General features: G+C 38.4%; 1 protein-coding gene across 1 annotated transcript; it reads left to right on the forward strand.

Annotated features, from left to right (window-relative positions):
- Positions 1 to 1,097: 1,097 nt before the first annotated feature.
- On the forward strand, positions 1,098 to 20,296 carry LOC144083647 (cilia- and flagella-associated protein 337-like). Its single transcript, XM_077611638.1, has 19 exons — positions 1,098 to 1,186; positions 1,991 to 2,086; positions 2,240 to 2,548; positions 3,658 to 3,831; positions 3,981 to 4,064; positions 4,180 to 4,272; positions 4,375 to 4,546; positions 7,865 to 8,032; positions 8,861 to 9,009; positions 9,619 to 9,852; positions 11,276 to 11,440; positions 11,848 to 11,963; positions 12,156 to 12,286; positions 15,303 to 15,392; positions 15,658 to 15,735; positions 16,225 to 16,415; positions 18,090 to 18,287; positions 18,987 to 19,134; positions 20,253 to 20,296. The coding sequence occupies exons 1-19, from the start codon at positions 1,172 to 1,174 to the stop codon at positions 20,294 to 20,296; spliced, it is 2,655 nt and encodes an 884-aa protein (XP_077467764.1). The 5' UTR covers positions 1,098 to 1,171.
- Positions 20,297 to 22,072: the final 1,776 nt, after the last annotated feature.

A 22,072-nucleotide genomic window follows, 5' to 3' on the forward strand; every position in this document is an offset into this window, starting at 1 on the left:
GAATTAAAGCACACATTCTTGTTTCTTTGTATGAAATAAGCTATTCTATGGCATAGTGACCTATTTGTGAACCTCTCTTATTTAAAGTTGTGAAATGTTGATTTAAGAATAGCTCACACAAACCTTAAAACCACATCTCTATTCCTCGAAATGTCGATTAGGAGTTCAAAGAGTCGAAGAAAGATTTTCCAAAGTAAATCTGTGCACAAGAAAGTACTGAACTTCATCTCGCTGCCCTTCCCTTCTCCTTCTTGCAGCCAGTATACGAGGATCTGGACGAATGTTTCCCTATTGCGGCAACTTCATTCTTCTCCCTGTATAATAGTGGATTTTCCATGGTGGATTTGTGTGGGGCTATTTTCAGATGTGCGCTGGCTCCTACATGCACTGCTGTAATCCAATTGTGATAGTGTTAATTTTGAAAGCTTTATTATTGAAATTGCTGAGACCTAATTTTCTGATCCTGTCACCGTTGACGACCGCCGTAATCGGCTAATTCAAGTTATTCCAGGCCATTAAGTCACACACGAGAACTGATTGTGGTCACTTAGTCAGAAGGGAAGGAGAAAGATATTTTTTGAAGGAGCCCGTATTGGTCTCCTGCAAATATTTCTTTTTCCTTTAACAAATGGCACAAAATGTTAACTCTTTCCTACAATAAGCCTCTTAAAGGCATTTGAACAGCATTAATAACGCTCGTTCCTGAGTTATTGTGAAAAGGCCTGGTTCTTGTGAAAAGCATCAGTTTTAAAATGTGTGTGTTGCTATGTTGATGTTGCTCTGATCATTTTCTAGTGACTAATCTGTGACTGTAAACACGTTGTCTTGAAAGGAAAAGATTGTGCCAGGACTAACAAATGCAATTCTTTTTGACTACTTGGTTGCCAGGAAACTTCCTTGGTTCATTGGCAAGTAAGCCTAATAAAAGAACAGAATTGTGTCTGTTGGCGGGGAGCTCCACATGACTCTCTCTTTGTTGCGGAGTTTATGCTTCAATCTGGGTTGTTAGGGTTAATTTTCACTTTCTTCAAAGCTTGTTTTCCTGGAAACGGGTAAAGCTGCACCTGACAAAGACTGCCTCAAACGTTGCAGTATGAGGTTTCTCAAAATCAATCAGAATTCCCAAGAATTATCCTGAAAAGATGACTGACCATAGGAACCCAACTGCCGAATGGTTGATGTCTTGGTAAGTCTGAATTTGATTGTCCTTTTTTTTTTTAAATGTACTTAAAACTACCTTGACTGGAATGAATCCAAAATATGCCCAGGTGTCTTGTTCAAGGACACATTATAAAGGCATTTAATATATACTTTTTTTATATATTCAATATTAACAACTGACTTTCTAATCTTTTATTGATGGATGTAAGTCGCATACCACAAAAAAGTAAAATATTGTGCTGTAGTTTATGCATACTTCAGCGAGGCACCGCTTAAGCTTTCATTACAGGCCCTGTCATCTAAATCTCTGCTCAGTTTGATGCCACTAACGCTGAATTCTCGTAAAATGTTTCCGTCAACCTGTTTTTACCACTCTTTGAAGAGCTTATTAGATAGAGGGATATTTCCATGACGTCTCCTATGCTTCATACCCCAGCAGTGCATTTAAATTATTACACAGTATAGGATGGCAACCCTTTATATGCCCCTGCTGCTTATCTACTCTGCTCCAGTATTCTATTTCACATTACTTGCCGTTTGAGCATTGTTAACAGAAAGCCTCTTGACTCTTCCAAACATCATTTTGGAGAGCAAAATGTTGACATTGAGGAGCTAATATACACAGTGAGAGCAGCTACAAAATATACTCATAGAAAACGGCCTTTCCTGTCATTATGTTGACATGACAACCCATGGTAGAACATGAGCATGGTTATTAAAGTCTAGAACTATCTAATTTTCCCTTTCAAGTCCACACAGCGTGGCGACTCCTTTTATTATTCGTTTCTGCTGTCAACGCACATGTTGGTTTCTGTTAACTGATTGACAGGTCTGTAGTGTAACCATGGCAACCTGGATGGAGGTGACAATGCTCGAAAGCAAAATGTACATGGAAGACTACAAGAAGCTACAAAGCCTTTTCTTTGTGAGTATTTAACAGTTCACTAATAGTCTCCCATTACCACAGCAAAAGTGGTGACATGTAACTGAACCCTACTCTGACATCCCATACTATGTCAGAGTATTTTCAGATGATTCATTAATTTTAATGTCTTCATTGCGCCTGTTTTTGGCCTAGGTTTATCCGGGAGTTTCTCGTTCCTTGTCCAGAAGGGAATTCATCCATCTGGCCTGCTCATCGGTTGGTCGCGGCTCCAAAGAGGAGTACGGCTTCATGTTTGACAGCGTAGTTGTCAGTGGAGGGCACCACGGTCTTTTCCCTGACAGCAATGCTGTGAAGGAAGAGGCTCGATTAGACTGGGGAGCACTATGCTCTTTTCTTCTGCAGGAGCTGTCTCACAGGCTGAAGCACAATAGAGTGAAACATGTGCATTGCTGGGAGCCTCCACGCTCTCTGATCTGTCCACATCGAGACCCAATCCAAAAGGTAAATGGGGGTTCTGTAGCCATGGCCCTGAGTGTTAGTGATCCGCTGCGGCGGACTTACCCTGAGGCAAAACTATCCAGTTGCCTAGAGCCTTGAGTTAGTAGGGGGCCCCATCATATTACACACATACTAATAGTTTCATTTTCTGTATCGCTTAGCCTCACAAGGGTTGCAGGGGGTGCTGCAGCCTATCCCATGGAGACCCGGGGAGAATCTGGTCACACTTGGGCCTTTATTGAAGATGAAAAATAACTCCCAACGGACTTGTGTTAATAAGATGGAACAAAATTGTTCTTCTTAAGAAGTCGCTCTGCAAAGTAATACACGTTAGGAAGGATTTGAAATATGTAACATAATATACTGGGGTGGAGTATCCTGAAATTTCAAAACCACATTTCTCGCCAATAATATAAATAGAGCTGTATAAATGACCTTTTGTATTGTCTTCTCATTCCTAAGGGCCCCATGTCTACCTTTACCCTGGGCCCCAGATTTCTTAAATCCGCCCCTGGTGGTCCGACATGGTCATTTACTCATGTTCAAGCCTAATTCTTTTGCAGCTGTTAGGTGCAACACTTTGACATTGACAGGATGGAAATTCCACTCTGCTGACTATATAACATTTTAAAGAATTAGGGTCTCTCATCTAAATTTCTCTGCTCGTTTGAGATAAGTGGCTCTGGACTCCCAAAAGTTTAACATCTACCAATTAGTATGCAAATGAACCTGCTGCTACAAAGTGCCGACAGCTGTGAAAAAAAGTGATAGGTCACTGCTTCAACCTAATTCAGTTCTGAGAATGTAAAAATTATTGTCACTTTTTCCCAAATTGAGAGTTTCTCATGCTGACAGGTCATTCATTCTAAGAAGGTTAGACAATTTTTTTGTAAATGTGTTATAGTTCATTTATCTCATCTGGTGGTTTGAGAGCTTAAAAAGTCACAGAGAAAGAAAAAAAAATGATTTTTTGACAATATAAATACAATATTTTAAGGTTATTAACATATCGTAATAACACTTTGTGCAAAATAGCTCTAGAATGTGCCATAAAGTACAATAAGAACACGCAAAACGAAAGGTCTCATTTCTGCTCTATCTGTTCTGCTCAGGTGTTACACCTGCCGAGTTGGGGTCAATACATGACCATCAGTAAAAGAGGATCTGTGGGAATGCGAGATTGCAGTGGCTTGTCAATTGTGAGCACCCTAAGACTGCAAAACAGTACAGTCCGACCCAGAGACATGTGGGTAACAGATGTGGTGCTGCTGCAAAATTTACACAAGGTACAAAGGATTGCCCTTTTCCCTTTTGCTTCAATGTCAGCATTGAAAACACAAGCTTAACGTTTGCCGAACTTAAGTTATTTTATTATGTGACTGTATTTGATGTGTTTCTCGTTTGGATTTATCTAAATCCTCTCCTTGTCCCACAGATAGCGGTTTCATTTACAAGTAACGAAGTGTGTTTTTATGACATACCTTTTAAAAAGGACTCCAGTTGTACATATAAAGTCCAGGTAAAAAAATCATAAAAGCTGATTTTAAAATCTTTGTTAATCAAAGAGTTTGCCAGCAGAAATTAGCCATTTAATATGTTTAAAAAACACTGAGATTACTTATACTATTTTTCAGGGTTTTCCGTTCACTCCATGGTGCTTAGACTACTGGGCTGATCCCTCCAAACCAGATCAGGCTATTCTGGCTATAGGTGATATTGGTGGACAGGTGATATACAGTTGGCAAAATGGAGTAGCACCCTATGAAGAAATGTGAAATGTGATTTTGTTGCATGGTTCATGAGATTTTGTTATCTGTGTATTTCTCCAGGTCAGTGCACTATATTTCACATCAGCCCAGCTCTATTTGTTTGAGCGGCGTAGCCAGTGGATAGACTCTGATTCCGCCGTCATCATCCGATGGGATGATGTTGTCAAAGGAAAACATCACTGCTGTTACGTTCTTCAACACCATGCACACAAGCCAGCATGGGTGAGGAAAGGTAAAAAAGCGACAAATTTGTACTTTTAACAATGGTCAAAATCTACCGTACATCTTTTAAAGATGAAGGGGTGATGTATTTTAATATATCTGGTCTATACTTTGTCTGTTATTTTACATTTTAGTCCAATCTCATGTAGTTAATGATAGGTTGAAGAAAAAGTTCCTGCTTAAATTTGTATTTTTCTACTCGTCACAATATGATAATTGAGCCCAAATATTCTCAAACTGGCATTGCACATGAATGTGTAAATATAGTATTGATATTTTACATATATTGTTTACTTTTATTTTTTGGGTATGTTGCGCTATGATCCGATGGGTAAATAATTAACATTGTTGGTTCTCTCCCAAAAAGTATACGTACTCTTTACCTCACAAAACAAATGGAAAATGATTGGATTGCATTCTGATCTTGAAATAGGGACTTCATATTTATATGTTCTGTTATTCATGTTTCCATCTTGAAACCTGCACACCAGTGGGAACACTGGTGCTCACTCAAATATTCAGCATTACAACAATAACAGAAAAAGCAACCTGGCCTGATAGGATGAGTCCTGACTTATTTAATTCTTCAGACAGACTTTTGATGGCTGGCTTGATAGGATGAGTCCTGACTTATTTAATTCTACAGCCAGACTTTTGATGGGTGGCTTGAAGTTTAAGGTGTAGGCCTTTCCCATTTCAGCTCATTCTGTGTGACAAAGAGGTCCCTTTTATTCTATCATTGATCGTTTGCACAATTCAGCTCCATCTCTCCTTCAGAGTCATTGGGCTGTTTCATAATGAGTCAGCAGTTGCATCGTTCTGAGACCCATTTGGCCAAGAGCGAGGGATCCCGATGAGGAGGAGGGAGAAGAGTTAACTCATAAATAAGCACAACAAATGGGAAAGCAAGTTAAAGGGAAACAAAGGCGACAAAGCCAACTTAAGGAATGTGGTGGGTAATTGCGATTTTTCAGGCAGTGTTTGTGAAATGCAAGCAAGGGCGGGGGGTTTGTGTATGCCCCAGTGGAGTGTGTGTATTTGCATACCTCTAGGTGCGGGTGCTGCAGCTTCTTTTTGAAGTTTCCCACCCTGCGGTACCAGTGGGAGTCTTACCATTAGCTATGGATGGGCCACCAAAGTGAGTTGGGTAGCGTACAGATGGGCTCAATTGTGAGGGAATTAGGAAGAAATTGGGATTGCCACACACTCATGGGGGAATGGAAGTCAGCTCGGGGAAGTATTGAGTTTGTCACTGAGAAATGCCTGAATGCATGCCAACGAATGCTGAAACTGAGTATTTGTCATAATTCACCCTCCAAACAAGAGGGTTGATTTAATCTCTCGCTCTTCCTTTTTGGTTTCCAAACTCCAAAGATATGTACGTAAAATGACATGAGTTTAATCAGGCTGAAGCAGCTTTAGTGGATCACAAAGACCTCATGATTTGTACGTGTCAGTCAAATGGCACAGAACTCATTAATCAGTGATGAGTCACACATCTTTCTCTGAAAAATCTACCCAGCTTTTGATTCTTGGAATGGAAAAGTGGAAATGTTATGATGAATAGAAAATAATCAGGCATAAATACTTTTGCCTGTGACTTTTGACCTGTGACTGTCACATGACATTTTGTCGCTCCAAAGTTATTTCCCCACCGAGGTGCCTCTGATAGAAAATGTCCAGATTTCAATTCAGATGTCCTCAATCAATGTGTTAATTGAGATGGATGATGATGATGCAAGGTCCATTACTTTATCTGTAATACCAGCGAGCAAATAAAAGTGGGCTAATTCTCCACTGTGGATGACTTGTTTTACTTTATGGCGGATTTGTGGTCAGCACGTACTGTTTTAATTAGGATGTCTTTTAAAGTGAAGCAGTAAAAGCACTGGTGCTGAAGTATCCAATTGAAATAAAATCGATAGACACCGCGTCATTATCATTATCTCTGGCCGGATTTATTTATTTATATTTTCACGTTCAATTTGTTGCAATTGAAGCTACTCAATGGTTAGAAAAATAGATGGATATGGAGCATATTCACGATTGCACCTGTTATCTTCGGGATTCATAGCAAATCAGCCTGATTTGCTGTGGTTTGGGTTGGATTTCAAAATTATATGCTGGTGGTGAGGATGAACTGAATGAAATGACTGAATCTGAAAGAACCAATCACATAAGGGTGGAGGGAATGTAAAATGTCTCTCACACAACTGCCAGTTTTTTGGGGGGTGAAAATGTAATGTAATGAGTACATAGAGTATTACCAAGTTTAGTACTTGATTTTAAAAAGAGAACAAAATGATAAAATATTTGCAGAGTTAAATTTTAGATTAGTTAGGTTTTCTAAAGACTGAGTCTGACACCAAGTCGCGGCATAAATGCAACATTTATACTCGTGTTTTTTCTAAATTACTTTATGTTGTACAAACAATAGCAGGATGCTGAATGGAGGGGCCATCGAGCAACCTCTTTGTCGGATATACGGGGAGAAAAATAAGAGAATGCACAGCACCTTCCAAAATTCCCTGATTGATATGATTCGCCGCCGTTCCCCTTTTTACATGTCACAAAGTCCCGCCTCCGCTTGCTGTGATTTGTTGGTCGATATAAGACCAGAGTGGAAATCCAATCGAAACTACAGACTGGTTTGTCATGTATCTTGCACAGAGCAAAAGTCGGGGTGGCATTTTGGGCTAGTAATCTTCCTTGACAAATCTACATTAGGTTTTAGGGGGCAGCTACGTAAAAGGATGTCTCTGTGTCGGGGTAGCAAGGTCACACTCAATGCCAAACTATTTCCTTGTAATGTCCAATTTGCGTTTAATACAGAGGAGTATTTGGAAAAAAAAACATATATATACACATATACACACACACACATGATCTTGTCTTGATGATATTTTTTCAATACATTTTCCCCATTTGTCTATAAGGCCTGGAAAAAAATGACCATGTAAATATACGACAAGGAGAAATAATATGATTGTCTGCCAGGCAGGCGATTAACATTTTGTAAGGGTAAGGCTAGGTCAATATTTTTCGATCATGATGGGTGTTCTAGTGTCTGGTAGTTGCAAGGACATACAAATCAGCCAATATTCTGTCTGACATCTTTTTATCCATTCATATGCTGTAGATTTATTCACAGAAAAGATTTTCTGCATTCTTTACAATAGTCATTTGGGGTATTCATTTTGCCTATTGTGATGGGTTTTTACTCTACTCTGAATTCTAGCTGTAAAACCGTATGTGATATAAATAGCTGAGCAGTCTTTTTGAGACAAAATGTTCATTGATTTTCTTCATATTTTCTTACATCCAACAGTACTTTACCTGGCCTCGCTGGATTCCTTTGTGTCATGCAGCACTAGCTCTAAAAGCAGCATGGTGATTGGCTGCAGGCAGAAGAACAGCAAGAGCCTACAAGTGACCTCTTTCTTTACAACGAGCGGTGTGTGGGACATAGACCATCACCACGAACTCAAGATGATTGGCAAGTAAATTAAAACAATTGTAAAAGACTGTAGCTAAAAGCCCATCTGCAACTTATTTACTATATGTATCCAAACTAAAAATCATCATGACATAATCTGGTCTCATCAGGTTTTACAGTTATGACCATCTGTCCCACTATAAAAGATATGTTGAAAAAAAACAGTTATAAAACATATTGCATCTGATCTTTGTGTACCGACATGCCATATGGTGAGGTTCACACATTTCCAGCTGAAAGGAATTTCGTAAAAGGAGATTAGATGTATGCTTTCTTGTTATGGGCCAACTGCTATAGTTTAACAAGGGAAAGTGTCATTTTATTTGACCAAGAAGAAAAGACTTCTTTCCAGTCTTGATGAAATTGCTATTTTGACAATCTTGAAATTATGACATGTGATTGCAAGGAACATTGTTGGAAAATATTGCTTAAATTACATTGTGAAATTTAAGGCCTTAGGGCCATATCTGCTCCACAACTTGCTTTTGTCTACCCTGCAAAAGCAAATCATGTGTATCGACTTTGTGTTTCTTGCTAAAATAGCAAACCTGCAGATTTTTGTCACTTTGAAAAATGTAAAGATATTGAAAGAATTTCTTATTTATACATTGAGTAATAGGTTGGATAAACTGCTTTTACTACCCTTTGACTTCTGATCCAGATTGTTGTATGCACAGTAATATTAGATGATGATATTGGTTTAGAGTCATGATGGCCCTCAGAGAAAACCATCACTACGATCCACAAAAAAAACAAAAACGAAAAAAAACCCTAGTTGGGCACCCCAGTTTTAAGTTGTTTAATTGCAAATTATGCGATTGTTTGTAGCCACTGCAGGTGTAGATCATCAAATTCTGTTGTGGAACTCTCACACAACCTCCCAGCCAGTGTCTGCATTGAATGGCCACATTGCCCCAGTTACCGCTGTTTGCTTCCTGCAGAAGAAAAAACAGCTGATAAGCTACTCCAAAGACAAGGTATAAATATTTGTTTGCGTGTGTCTGCACAGTGAAGAAAAATGACTACTAAAAATCATTATGTTATTAATTTTGAATCTTTCCTGCAGAGACCTAGTAAGATTTGTTTCACACAGCTGCCTCCATTTATTAGAATGATGTGACAACATTTTTTCCAAGTCTGCTTTCTTTCTGCTGCACAAATGATGTTGTTGCTGCTCTTCATCTCCCTGTTGCCGCACTGTGCATGTTTGCCTTCTCTTTAAGATTTTCTGAGGGGAATAAATATTTTAGAGGTGATTTATGTTCCATCTGCCTTCTTCTTAAACACCATCTGCCACTGCAAGGAGCTCTGATAGCTTTACCACACTTTCCCCTGGAAGTGTTCTTGCACCAGAGACATTCATCTTATTTGGTGCTGTAAACCAATATGGCAGACTTCTCATTAAGAGGCACTCTGAGGCATGCAGTGCAGAAACTTGGGTGGAGCGGTCATCCATCTTGGGTCATTTTTTTTCCTGTTAAATTCATTTTATGATTACTGTCAAAATAATAACGCAGTTTATTTGTGTAAATGTAGTCAACCCTGCACTTTGACATTAACTCCATGCATTTTATTTCTTTGTTCAGGCTCTGTATCTATGGGATGTTTCAAGTCAGCTCTGTATTCACCGTCTGGATGGCGTTTTCCCAGCGACACAGGGCGAAACACGCACACACCTGCTCTTGATCGAAGAGCGCCAGGTCCTACTGCTCACCTTCAATAGCCTGCTTGTCTTGCTGGAGAGAACCAAGGAAGAGACGAACACCAGCAGTCACGAGCACCCTGTCACCTGTGTGCTTTATAACAGTCTTTTCAGACATGTGAGTGAAATAAATTCCTTGGATGCACTTAGTGTGTAGGCAACCTGATGAATCAGTTTTAGTGGTTGAGCATAAACTATGTCATGATGAATTTTATATCGAGCAGGGATTCGGACATTGAAAAGCAAGCGTTGCAGCAGCTTTCACAAACAGACTGATCAACGGCCAGCTTGACTGAAAGATTAATGATAGATGGAATAACTGACAAACAGAATGAACAACTTTTCAACTGCCTGTCAGTCTGATTGGCTGATGGACTAGCTGATTCATAGACAGACTCACTAGTGGACTGACTAATAGAGATATGAACAGTTGATGGATAGTCTTACCAAGATAAGAGACTGACAGATGAGAACACCTGACAAATGAAATGCTCTATTAAAAATCAAGTTTGTGAATTAGTGCCATCCCCAATACACATGTTTTTAGGTAGCATGTGTAAAGTAGTGATGTCCCGATCATCGGTATCAGCGCCCGATACGGCTAGTTTTGGTGTATGGGACAGTATCGGATTTTGTCAGAAGATCGAGTTTGAGACTCTATTCATGTGATTTTTTTTTTAGCACCAATGCACTTTTCAGATGCTGCAAACCAAAGCACTAGGCAAACATATCTGCTATAAGGGACTACTTATTTTTAGACAGTAATGATAGTAACAGATCAATGTGTAATATTTGTAAACACCAGGGCCCACTTTAATTTAAAAAAAAAGTACAGTATAATTTACTGATTCATTCATTATTTTTACTGGTGTTTAAAAAATGGGTATTGGATTAGCTTTGTATTCATATGGGATTGATGGCAACAAAATATCTTGAAAGACTTTAATTGCAAAAAAAAAATCAGCATTGAGACAACACTAGTAGCTAATTTAGAAGAGCTGACCAATTATTGGACAGAGGAGATTGAAACACCAAGAGGTGAATTGACAGATTGGCTAATTAACTGGCTAATTAATTGACTCATTTATTGGTAGATGGATTGATAGACTGACAATGGATGGAGTGACAGCCATTAAAACAATGATTTTTTTTCCACTGGGCCAAGGTAATAACTTGAGAACACATGGTGGTATTGAGTGCAAGTGGGATGGAATACATTTTCAAATTACATTATTCTTAAATCCTTTTAGCCACGTTTGTGACTTAAATGCAAATACGGGACAACTTTTCATTTTGGGTTTTTATAGACAGTACACTTTCAAATTGGATCCATTTGCATTTGACAGCAACAATACTAAATTACTCCTGGCTTAGCTTGGCAGGAGTTCTGACACATGCATTATATGTCAGAATCATTAAAAATCTTCATTTCTCAGCACGTAACACAATCATTAAAAGTCATCATTTCTCACCACATAGCCCAGTGCAAACTGCTTTCAATGATTGATATCCTCCGACTCACTCTCTCTCTCTCGCTGCAGGTAATAAGCAGTGACACAGGCTCCTCTGTGATCTGGTGGATGGCTGACACGGGTCAAAAGGTTAAGCAAATGCACCGTTGCCACGGTAATGCTGAGATTTCCACTATGGCTCTGAATGCCACGCAAAATCGGCTCTTCACTGCAGGCACTGACGGCGAGGTTAAAGTTAGTGGTCAAGCACGCTTAAAAATGTACATATTCTTACCTCTATTATGCTGTTCTAATCCATACTGAACCTGGTTCTTCAAAACATCCCCAGAGTGGGCAAAAACAATCCTTGGATGAAAGTGATAATTACGCATGCAGTAATTAATAGTAATCAACCACATAAGCTCAACATATACAGTGCCCTTTAAATTACCCGCACATCCAGATTTAATCAACAAAGATGCAGAGGGTATGCAGTCGAATAATTATGAACTCATTCACTCCCAATGAAAATGTTAAATGTCCAATCCATGTACTCGTAAAAAGGAGGGCGGGCGGTAAATGATCACATTCTATTGCCATCTAATTAAATGAACAGAGGAGAGGAGACACCAAAGTTTAATCGTTCCTCATTCCTCCTGCAGGTGTGGGACTTCAATGGCCGCTGCCTCCATAGAATGAGTGTCGCCCTGGGAAAGGCTGCGGCCATTTCGCACATTCTGCCGCTGAAAACGGGTCTCCTGGTGATGGGTTGGGAGAGGTACTTGTGAGGTGTAGTTTTGACCCTTTGTCTTATACACAATGGCATTTTGGGGCCTGAAAACACAATCATTTGAAAATGGAGTTGAAAATGTACATAAAAATGGTAGTCTTTATGATAAAAATGGAGCATATGTACTTCTGTAGGGTAAATAAAGGGAAAAAAGCATTATAAGCCTTTTCTGTGCAACAGGATGTTGACAGTATTTCGCCAACACTCCTTCTCCAAGTTTAACGTTGACCCATCAGAGTGGAAGGCTGTTGTTCATCATTGCACTCATGTGCTCTGTGCTGCTTTCCAACCTCCAGAGACTCTTGTTACAGGTATGTGCGTTATTGTTGTTTTTAACTGTCTATAACGTCAAAAAAAATCAATGATTGATGTTTCTTTTTTTTGGGCCAAGGCCATGTATGATAATAATTTTGCCATTCCAAATGCAAGATCATCTTTTGTGAATCACAAACTGTCTTGCCACTATATACTCTGACACAATTCCGGGCTTGACCCAATTGAAAACCCTTACTAAAAAAAATATTGGCAATATTTTGTACAAAAATGCATTTCATTTATGATTCTTGTCCCTTCAATCACTTTTGAGATGATTCAAAGGAAGTGTAAAACTGTAGCAAACCGCGACAAGAACCATTGTCTGTTTTAATAAGTATCGATTTTTAAATGGTGTGGTATAAAATCCAATGATACCCAACCCTAAGTGTAATCCATCTTTTGGCCCAGGTCACCTGAGGTACCCTGTTGAGGATAAGTACTTTGCAATAAAGATAGGTGGATATACTTGTTGAAATAAGATTTATAGTGGGGAAAAGACTGGAAAACACTTGCTAGTGGCTTATTCACACATAAATTACGTTTCATTTTAAAATGTAAAATGAACCCAAAATATTTAATGAATGATTATTTTACTATGGTAACAAAACACATTTGCAAGGTACTTTATACTTGACATTCTAATTGCTATTCTAAAGGTGAGCTCCAAGAATTGTCATGGTCTGTGGCTTATGACGAATGGGAGTGCCACATTCTATTGGCGGTAATATAACAAAGTACTTTAATAACCCTCTCAGAAGTTACTTGACTAAAATAGACTTTCATTTAAAAGTGTGCATACGCTTTGTCAAAAACACGCTCGTCTAACTATGTATCATTCTTCTCTTTTCTTTGTAAGTTAAACTTTAATGACTTGAATTAATAATGGGTCTGCGGGGGTGGGCATTATAGACACGATTGAGGAGATTAAAAGAAAGACAATTTAGGAATGAAAATAATACAGAGAAAAACACTTTAGTGAAATAAGTCGCAATTATGCACTGCTGAAATGAAGTGTGGTTGCTATGAAAGGAGTCAGTCTTGACATATTGTTGCTTTCATGGGTGTCTGCATACATGATTAAACAGACAGATATTTTAGGTGTCTGGTGGGTGCATGCTATCACACAATATCTTGCATTCAAGAATATGATTATGAGTAGAACTAAACATTTTCAGAAGAGTTAGCTTAAATTATTCATTCTTTCATTTTCCATGCCGCTTGTCATGACAAAGGTTGCAGTGGTACTGGAGCCCATCTCGACTAACTATGATTGAATCAATCGCAGGGCACAATTAGACAACACAACAATTCACGTGGACACTCTCGCCTAGCCGCAGTTTGGGGTATTAGCGCATGTTTCTGGAATGGGGGCGCAAACTGGAATACCCGGACAAAACCCACGCATGCATGGAGAGATCATTCAGATGAATATTACTTCAAAAAACCCAGGAACTGTAGTTTTAGCTTGTTTAAAAAATGAATTTGCAGGAACACCTTGACTGGTATCACTAAAGTTTTCGGTTCATGTGTAGCAGAGAGCAGGTATACATTGGACACCTGCTCTGCCCTTCTAAGACAACAGCTCCTGAGATAACTAAGGAGCAAGATAAAGTTAAGGCTGCGGGGGAAACAAAGATAAGAGTGGGTGTTCTCAGGGCTGCAGGGAAAAGGGTTAGGATGGAATTAATAGTTTGTGATTGAACAAAAGCTCGATTGAAGAGATTCTTAGTAACTTTGGAAACTTTGGCCCCAAATTTCTCTCTGGGTTGCCTGTTTTCTTGTTATCACATTTACTGTGCGTGCGTCATAATTGGATACCCTATCATTGCATCTATAGATTAATCTTTTTCATTCTTATTGGCCGAGAAATGTCTGGTTGAGACTTATACATTCATCGATTTTCATGCTGCCTATCGTCATGAGGGTCACAGTGGTGATGGGGCCATACACATTGAATTGGTTGCTAGCCAAGTTGCAGAGTTTGGTTTGTTGTTATTATTTTTGGATTTCTTTTCATTCATAACCTTGGTGTCAATTAGCGAACGGACTTCACTATACTGACACCTCCAGAATTTGGCAATTCAAATAATCTATTTTATGAACAGCCACCTGATGGTGCAGTGTTTCCTTCGTTTAACTTTGGTTCGGGCAGCGTAGAATTGATTCCCTCTTTGTGGCGGTATTTGTTCTGTGAATATGTGTGCCCTACCTCTGACTGGCGACTAGTCTAGGGTGTATTCCGCCTTTTGCCCCAAGTCAATTGGCATGGGCTCCAGCACTCTGCGACCCTGACAAGGACAAGCGGTAGGGAAGATGAATGAATGAATAATGTTTTCTCAAGTATAACCTAAATGTCATCACCCCATTTAATCAGTTCTTTGATATAACCACTTTGGATACCTTTTTACTTTTTTGGTATTTTTATGTTGCAGTTCATTGGCCACAAATATTGTGTTTAATGTGTAGTAACCGTATTTCAGTCATTCTAGCGTCATCCCAATTGTTATAGGAATGGGACTGGGAAAATGTGTGCATAATTGGTACTGCCCAATATAAGGGGTTTAATTGCCTGTAAATGGGAGAAGATGGTGTCAAAGCACTATTCTGTCAAAATGAAACTCCTGAAATCACAGCAACCGAGACAAAACACCCCACAATCTACCCCCCTTAGACACACACACACACACACACACACACACAAAAATACACACCCTTCTCTGTTTCCTTACACAAGTGTAAGATAATGGAAAAAATGGATCTGGGCTGTATGAATAATGCAAGCGAGATGCTATTTTTTATTTTATTTTTTTAACAATCCCTCAACTGCAAGGTAATAAGAGCATTGTTTTATTTGTCAAAAACATAAATAATGTAAACTTTGGAGCTAGAGACGGATGTTGAGTTGTGTTTATAGAGTTGTTTCCCTAATCCTATTAATAAACCTTTTTTCTTGTATGATGATTATTGGAGAAATGTTTAATGTCTGTTTTTGCCCCAAAATAAAATGTGCAGGAAGCCGCGATGGAGAGATTATTGTGTGGAACAACAACACGGAAAAAGCACTGAGGAAATTGCAGCTGCCGGCTAAACATGAAGAATTCAGTAAGCAGCTAGGTCTCATGCGCACACACCTCATCACACACGCCACCAATTTTCACTTGTTCATGTGAAAATACAAAAGTGCTGCAGATAACCTTGAGAAATTATAGATAAACAAAGACATCATAGTGGGCTAGAAAATTGATCGTTAGGTATGTAAAAGCACTGAGGCATTTCTTTAAACTAACGACTGACTACCTTTGCTGAATATGTTCCTCTAAAAACCTTTGAATAAACTTTTGATAACTTGATCCTTTTTGTCTCCCAGAGCAAAAGGAGCAGCCCCTTGACGCCATCACCAAATTGTCATTTTTACAAGGACGTTCATCTGCACAAATAGCAACAGGTATAGGAGATTTTATTAATCATTCATAAGACTAAAAATATTGTGATTTTGCAGGAATTTTAAATTCTGAATCGTCATAATACGGCGAGAAATAAATGGCAAATTTCACATGGAGGGGGGAAAAATAGCACGAGTTTAAAGTTTCTGGTAAAATGGGAAATGAAGAAACCATTTGAATGTGTCGTGCCTCTTTTGTGAGTACCTTTGTTGTTGCCATGAAGAAGTGATATTTTAACAAATATTTGATGACAGTCGGCGCTGAATTCAGCTCCAAAGACGGAATAGGCTGCCGGGCTAAAACTGCTGTGTTCTATTTTTCATGCATTAAAAGTTATGTTTTCTAATAATCTGATTTTATGGTCTTGTCAAAACTTTTTCTTTTCATGGCCAAAAGAAAATACCGCTTTCTCGTATAATTAACAACATAATGTGGCATACTACCATTTCCTTCCCCGTTAAATTTGTTTCTGATGTTTGTATTTTCCTTAGGTGGCGCTGACTTGTTGTCATGTGGCAGTTCTGGGCTAGTCAGGCTCTGGAACACTGTCCACGGTCATCTCCTGGGACAGTTCACGGCTCACAATCCACAACTGGGCTCTATTTTCATGGCTGTCTGCCCCAATGGAAAGCTTTTAGTCACAGCAGATAGGCGAGGCACAGTCAAGACATGGGACATAGAGGTACTAAATAGACAAGTTCTGCTGATTTTCAATTAAAAAGAAGATATGAACAAGTTTCAGGTCATGTACAAGCAGAACAAATTACAAATGACAGAATTTGACCAAAAGTCAAGCCGGTTAACAGGAAAAATACATATTTTTCTCATGTTACATTTATAGTGCTCCCGAATCGACATTTTTTTTCAACTGGGGCATTGTACATTTTTTTTAACATCACGTCATCTTGGTAAATCAAATGAGAGATTTGGTTAATACGAAATGATTGGCCAAGATTCTAATGATTTGTTTAAAAGTCTGACAAGCATGACATAAGACGAGAGGAGTGATTCAATGAATCAAATAACACTGGAAGAAGAATATGAACAACTTACAAAACAAACAAATAAAAAAGAAATAGAATGTATTAATATTAGCAATACACATATAGCTTCAATTTTGGATTCCAAAGAATTAGGTTGTGATATCACAAGACATTATTACACGAAGTAAAAGCCACCAAAATATATAAATTTTCAATATCACTTATTCAGGTCAAGCTAGCGGGGTGCTGGAGCCTATTCTAGCTGACTTTGGCCAAAAGGCTGACTACACCCTATAGTAGTCACCAGTCAGTTCTAGCTCACACACAGAGACAGACGACTATTCGCACTCAGAATCACACTGCCACTTAGTGGGAATTGAACTCATACCACCTGCGCCGACGACAGGGGAATGCACCACTTTCACCTTCAGTGACTTATAACAAAAAAATTCAGCGCACAAATCTTTGTTGCTGTTTTTAAGTGGGAATTTTTATGTTTGAAACTTACATTTTTTTCTTCTAATTTAATGTATGGAAATGTATGCGTGTAGCAGTGCTGAAAAAGTTGGCCTAGCTCAGTGGTTTTGCTTAAATCCTGTCCTACGGCAAGAGCTCTTTTGGATCAGCTTGCTGTCTTGAATATTTGCACTGTGTCATGACACAGTGTGGTGCAGTTGTGTTCGTCACTACGGTTCCACTGTTGGCTTTGTCTTTTTTGAACCATTCTGTGCCAATTTTATGATACTAAACTTGGATAAAGTGATGGCCTTTACAAGGCAACAAGGACCCGAGTTAAAGCGAGTCATTTGCGGAAAAACGAATAACAGCACAGCAGGAGAGGAAATGACTATTTTGGAATCCCTGACAAACATACTTTGTTGGCTGTCTGAAGTTGACATTTTCTGACAAAATGGAAAATCTTAGTGACTCACTCCACCAACAAGATGAAATCAGAGGTGGACTTTAGTTTACTACTTTGGAAAACTCACCCATTTTATGTGGTCATAGTTTTATTAGTTACCAAGTCATTTATTTAGGTATAATTTTGCCTAGTCTCCATGAAACCATCTGTAATATATGTACAAGTGTAATGCTGGTCAATACATTGTATTGATACCCATCTGTCCTTTTTTGTTAGTCTTGGTTGATTAAAAATAGCCTGTGTCTAAATATGTGATTAGAATAATTAAAAAAGACACACATTATGCAGTTAAAATTGAGGTAACTACAAAAATCTTGTTGTAAAACAATATAAGGATGGAAACTAAGTGTTCTAAAAAATAATAAATTAGAAGCTACTGTAGTTGAGCACACTCCAGCATTCACCCCTGAGATGCCCCCCAAATTTACAATGAACTCACTGGCTTTCACAGCATCACTGCCTGGAGTCAAACGAGAAAGTGGAGACTGAACCTCCAAAATTGGTGTGCAGTTTCCGCCTCCACAGGGATGGGGTCACTCACCTGGATATCATCATCCTTGGCGATCAGCAGCTTCTTCTGTCGGCATCTCTAGACTGTAGTGTGGCTCTGAGCTATCTGCCAGGAGAAACAATTGGTTTGTTTGGACAGGTAAACATACACTTTTTATATATATATATATATATATATATATATATATATATATATATATATATATATATATATATATATATATATAGGAAGAGAAGTAGTGCTGCCAACTGTTACAGAACACAGTATTTGTGTTTTTTAAATGGACCAATTTGGTGGCATTGTGTAGCATAATGTCCCTCTGGCTAGTCGTGGGTGGTACAATCCAGTCGACTGAAAGGATATGTAAGGAGAAAGTGTATCCCAATTCCCGTGTCAAAGAGGGTCCACATTAAGGTAGCCTGGGGAGAAGTCACTATACTATAGTGTTCTGGTATTTATGGCTTTCTTAGGCTGCAAAATACACTATACATTATGTACGATATGTTTGAATGAACACATATGGAAGTAAATTGCTCATTCAAGGAAAAACACATACACTTTTTCATATCGCACTCATGTGAATGAACATACAGGGGCTAAGACGGTAGAATTGTTGCCTGTCATCCTCAATTATATTCAAGTTGTTTTAACCAGATGAAATCTGGCAGTTACAACCCAGTCACTTTCAATCTGCAGGCTTTTTAAAACAATATCATATTCAGTCAAATGTGGTGAAAGTAAGGTGACTGTGTGCACATTAAAAAGCTTGCTTGGCGTTTGAATGATGGTATGCTATTCTAAAATTGACTTTCTGGTGCTCTACTGATGTTCTATTAGGAGGAGCAGTGGAGCATTGTGAGGCCTGGATGTGTTCACTCACAGCGGGATCTCTATGATGATAGACAACTTGACAACACAGCGGAGTGTGAGGAGGGTGAAACAGACAAGAAACCAGATTGTGCAAAAGAGCACAGCGTTTGTCTAGGTAAATTGTTTTAAGTGGCTTTGTTAAGTTTGCTTGAGCGCATGACTCTTACTAGGAATTCACTGCCTTGCAGGTTTCACAGTAACGGAGAGAAATTTAGATGCATTTAAATTGCATTAAATTTGATTGAAGCTGCAATTAGTGTTTAAAAAAGCAATTTGAATGTGAAATTTTGCAGTGCTATAGTTTATTGCATCTAGTTAGCAATTTCAGACAATTACCCAAATTTGTTACATATTTAGTTCTCATTTCATTCAATATTTTTGCATGCTCATCTGAAATTAGATTTTGGTATTTTCATTCATTGTGACATATTCTCATAAAGACACACACCTGGGAAAAGAAAGTTAAGTGTGCTCTGTATCCAATAATTGATGTGAGCTAGGAATTGTTGATATAATTCACTAAAGTAAATTTTGACACGAGTTTGGCACTTGACATAAATGATGGCATCCTAAAGTCAAGTGGAAAGATGTACTTATGTCAGCAGTAGCAGTCTGGAGACAAGATAAATATTTGTACAGGTCACAGTTATCATACCATTTATCAGCTCGAGGTGAAATATTAGAACCTAATGAAATAAAAATCAAAACTGTGTGATGTACTTTCTGGAATTCCAAAGTACGAAAAAAAATGTAATCCCACCATCTCTTACTTAATCTGGGCTTTACTATTAAACCACAGAAATTTTAACATCAAGTTATTACATCAAAATAAAAAGAGAAAGACCACAGCTACATTAAGAAAGATTTGGACATACAGTGTAGTAAATATGCTAATTCTAAATATTTTAAGGATGTTCATTCAATCAGATGAAAATAGCAATTAAATCATAGCTCTAATCCGAGAAAATTAGGTTATTCAAAAAAATCATTATCATTAGTATCATTATCCTTAATAATTTAGCTGTAAATTAATTTACTTAATTATTTTTAAGCATCAGGGGTGCTGGAGCCTACCCCAGCTGACTTTGGGCGAAAGGCGGACAACTCTCAAAACTGGTTGCCAGTCAGTCGCAGAATACATACAGAAACAGACAGAAAGGTAATCATATATTGTTGCTTACCGTATTTTGCAAGTTGTGTTCTTCCTTAAAATGTATTTTTGTTTTATTTAAGTGATCTTCGAGATGTTCATCATTGAGATTACGGAGCGTTTATGAAAGGTTAATTCAGTTCAAATATATAAAATACTTTGTAGTGAGCCTGACATTTTTTATACGTAGGATATTATGGAGTCTGAATTGTCTGAAAGTACCAGTTAATGAATAGATGCACCAAGCGGGGTATATTGACTTTTGTGTTCATTTGATTTAACTGTGTTATTAAGTTCTTGAGGTGTTTTAATTTAGCCTGCTGCATACATCTGTGGTTATAGTAACTGTACGTCTATAATTGATGCCTTTTCAATGTAAAACGTGTCTTACAATGTGCACAGTGGCAAAATGAGGATTGATTATTTCAATTACAGTCATTGCTTCCACATTCCTTATTTACCATCACTGTTGAATTTCCTCGCAGTTTAAAAAGTGCTAATGCTGAGCTGAAACTTTAGTTTGCCAGGATGTAGTCACTGTCACTAATGATTTCAAATCACTGTGTTGTTGAGAAATCATCAGGTTTGCAACGGGAAACTATTCACTTTTAATGTATTTTGAAAATATTAGGTATTTGATAAAGAAATAATAAATAAAATATTAATGTATTCTTTTATTCATCTATCTACATTTCAGCAACCTCTGAGACAAGCAAACAAATTAAATGTTAATTTAGAAGATAGCAGATGATACAAGCCACATGTATATATGTATAGTACATGTATACATGTGTGTATGTATGTATGTATTTTAGGATAATTAAAGAGGACCTGAAAATTAACACAAAGCAGATAGCATAGTACAATAGAAAAGTTTGAGTGGTTGTTTGATGGTAGGGTCAATTGGAAAGTCTACACTGGGCTGCCAGCCAGTGGTCCTGAGGTGAATAGCGCCAAGGCCTCACTTAATCACCAGCCTTGTCAATGTGTGTAGGTGTGTGCGGATTTGTGCGTGTGCACAGGGCTTTAAATGACCTCAGTTCATCACTGAGACCAAAGAGAGTCAGGTCTGCACCCTTCATCACTATATGAACTGTGTCTGCGTGGTCAATACTGAAGTTATATTGATATCCACGTGGTCAGTGTCTAATCCCAACAACAGCAAGTGGTCTCGTATCTAAAAGAGATGAAAGTCTGGTTCACTTTCTTACACTTTTGCTCTCTTTAAAGATAACTTCTAAGAAAAATAAAAAGAGAGGAAGGAGAGTGAAAGTTGGAAAATTGGGCCTATGACACTTTAGCATATTATCAAAGTGTACCTCACAGTGTAGAGCTTAAATGCCGTCCCTTCTGCCTTCAAAGGGAATTTCAGATCATCTCAAAGTTTTTTCCTCATCGCAATTTACAAACCCTTGATGAATATTATTATCAACCAGGATCCAGGAATAAGAATATGCCTGAGCATGTATAAAATAACAGACAAAATTCTGTCCTGTCACTAAACAGATGTGCTAAACCACTGCGACTGAGCATCCTACAGGACTGCTTTGCTTTGACCAATTGGGTTGTATGCACACATTTTGCACGATGCTTGTGTCTGCATACAAAATTATGTTGAGTATGTGACTAAGCACAGCAATACTGTTTATCACATCATACCCTCGAAACAACTCAAGATGTTTAGCAACTAAAAGCCCTGGCTAAAGACCTGGGTAGGTCTTCTGCATGCTCACACTCAGCATTTGAGTCAGGGGATGAAATGAAGTATAAAGTGTAAAAGTAGTGCAGCCATCAAAACAGCCTAGGGGTGGTGCAGCGTAAGGCTGACCATCTTCTACACCACTGCTGATTCGAGGCAGATAAGAAGACCCCTGCTCAACATACAAAAACTACAAGACCACCA

Source organism: Stigmatopora argus, chromosome 10, assembly GCF_051989625.1.
Source record: "Stigmatopora argus isolate UIUO_Sarg chromosome 10, RoL_Sarg_1.0, whole genome shotgun sequence".
Taxonomy (NCBI): Eukaryota; Metazoa; Chordata; class Actinopteri; order Syngnathiformes; family Syngnathidae; genus Stigmatopora; species Stigmatopora argus.

What these genes read in the sequence shown, in the direction of transcription:
- LOC144083647 (XM_077611638.1), top strand. An exon ending in GTTGTACATATAAAGTCCAG is followed by an intron (nt 4,065 to 4,179) that starts GTAAAAAAATCA and finishes ACTATTTTTCAG; the next exon opens with GGTTTTCCGTTCACTCCATG. An exon ending in CCACGAACTCAAGATGATTG is followed by an intron (nt 8,033 to 8,860) that starts GCAAGTAAATTA and finishes GATTGTTTGTAG; the next exon opens with CCACTGCAGGTGTAGATCAT.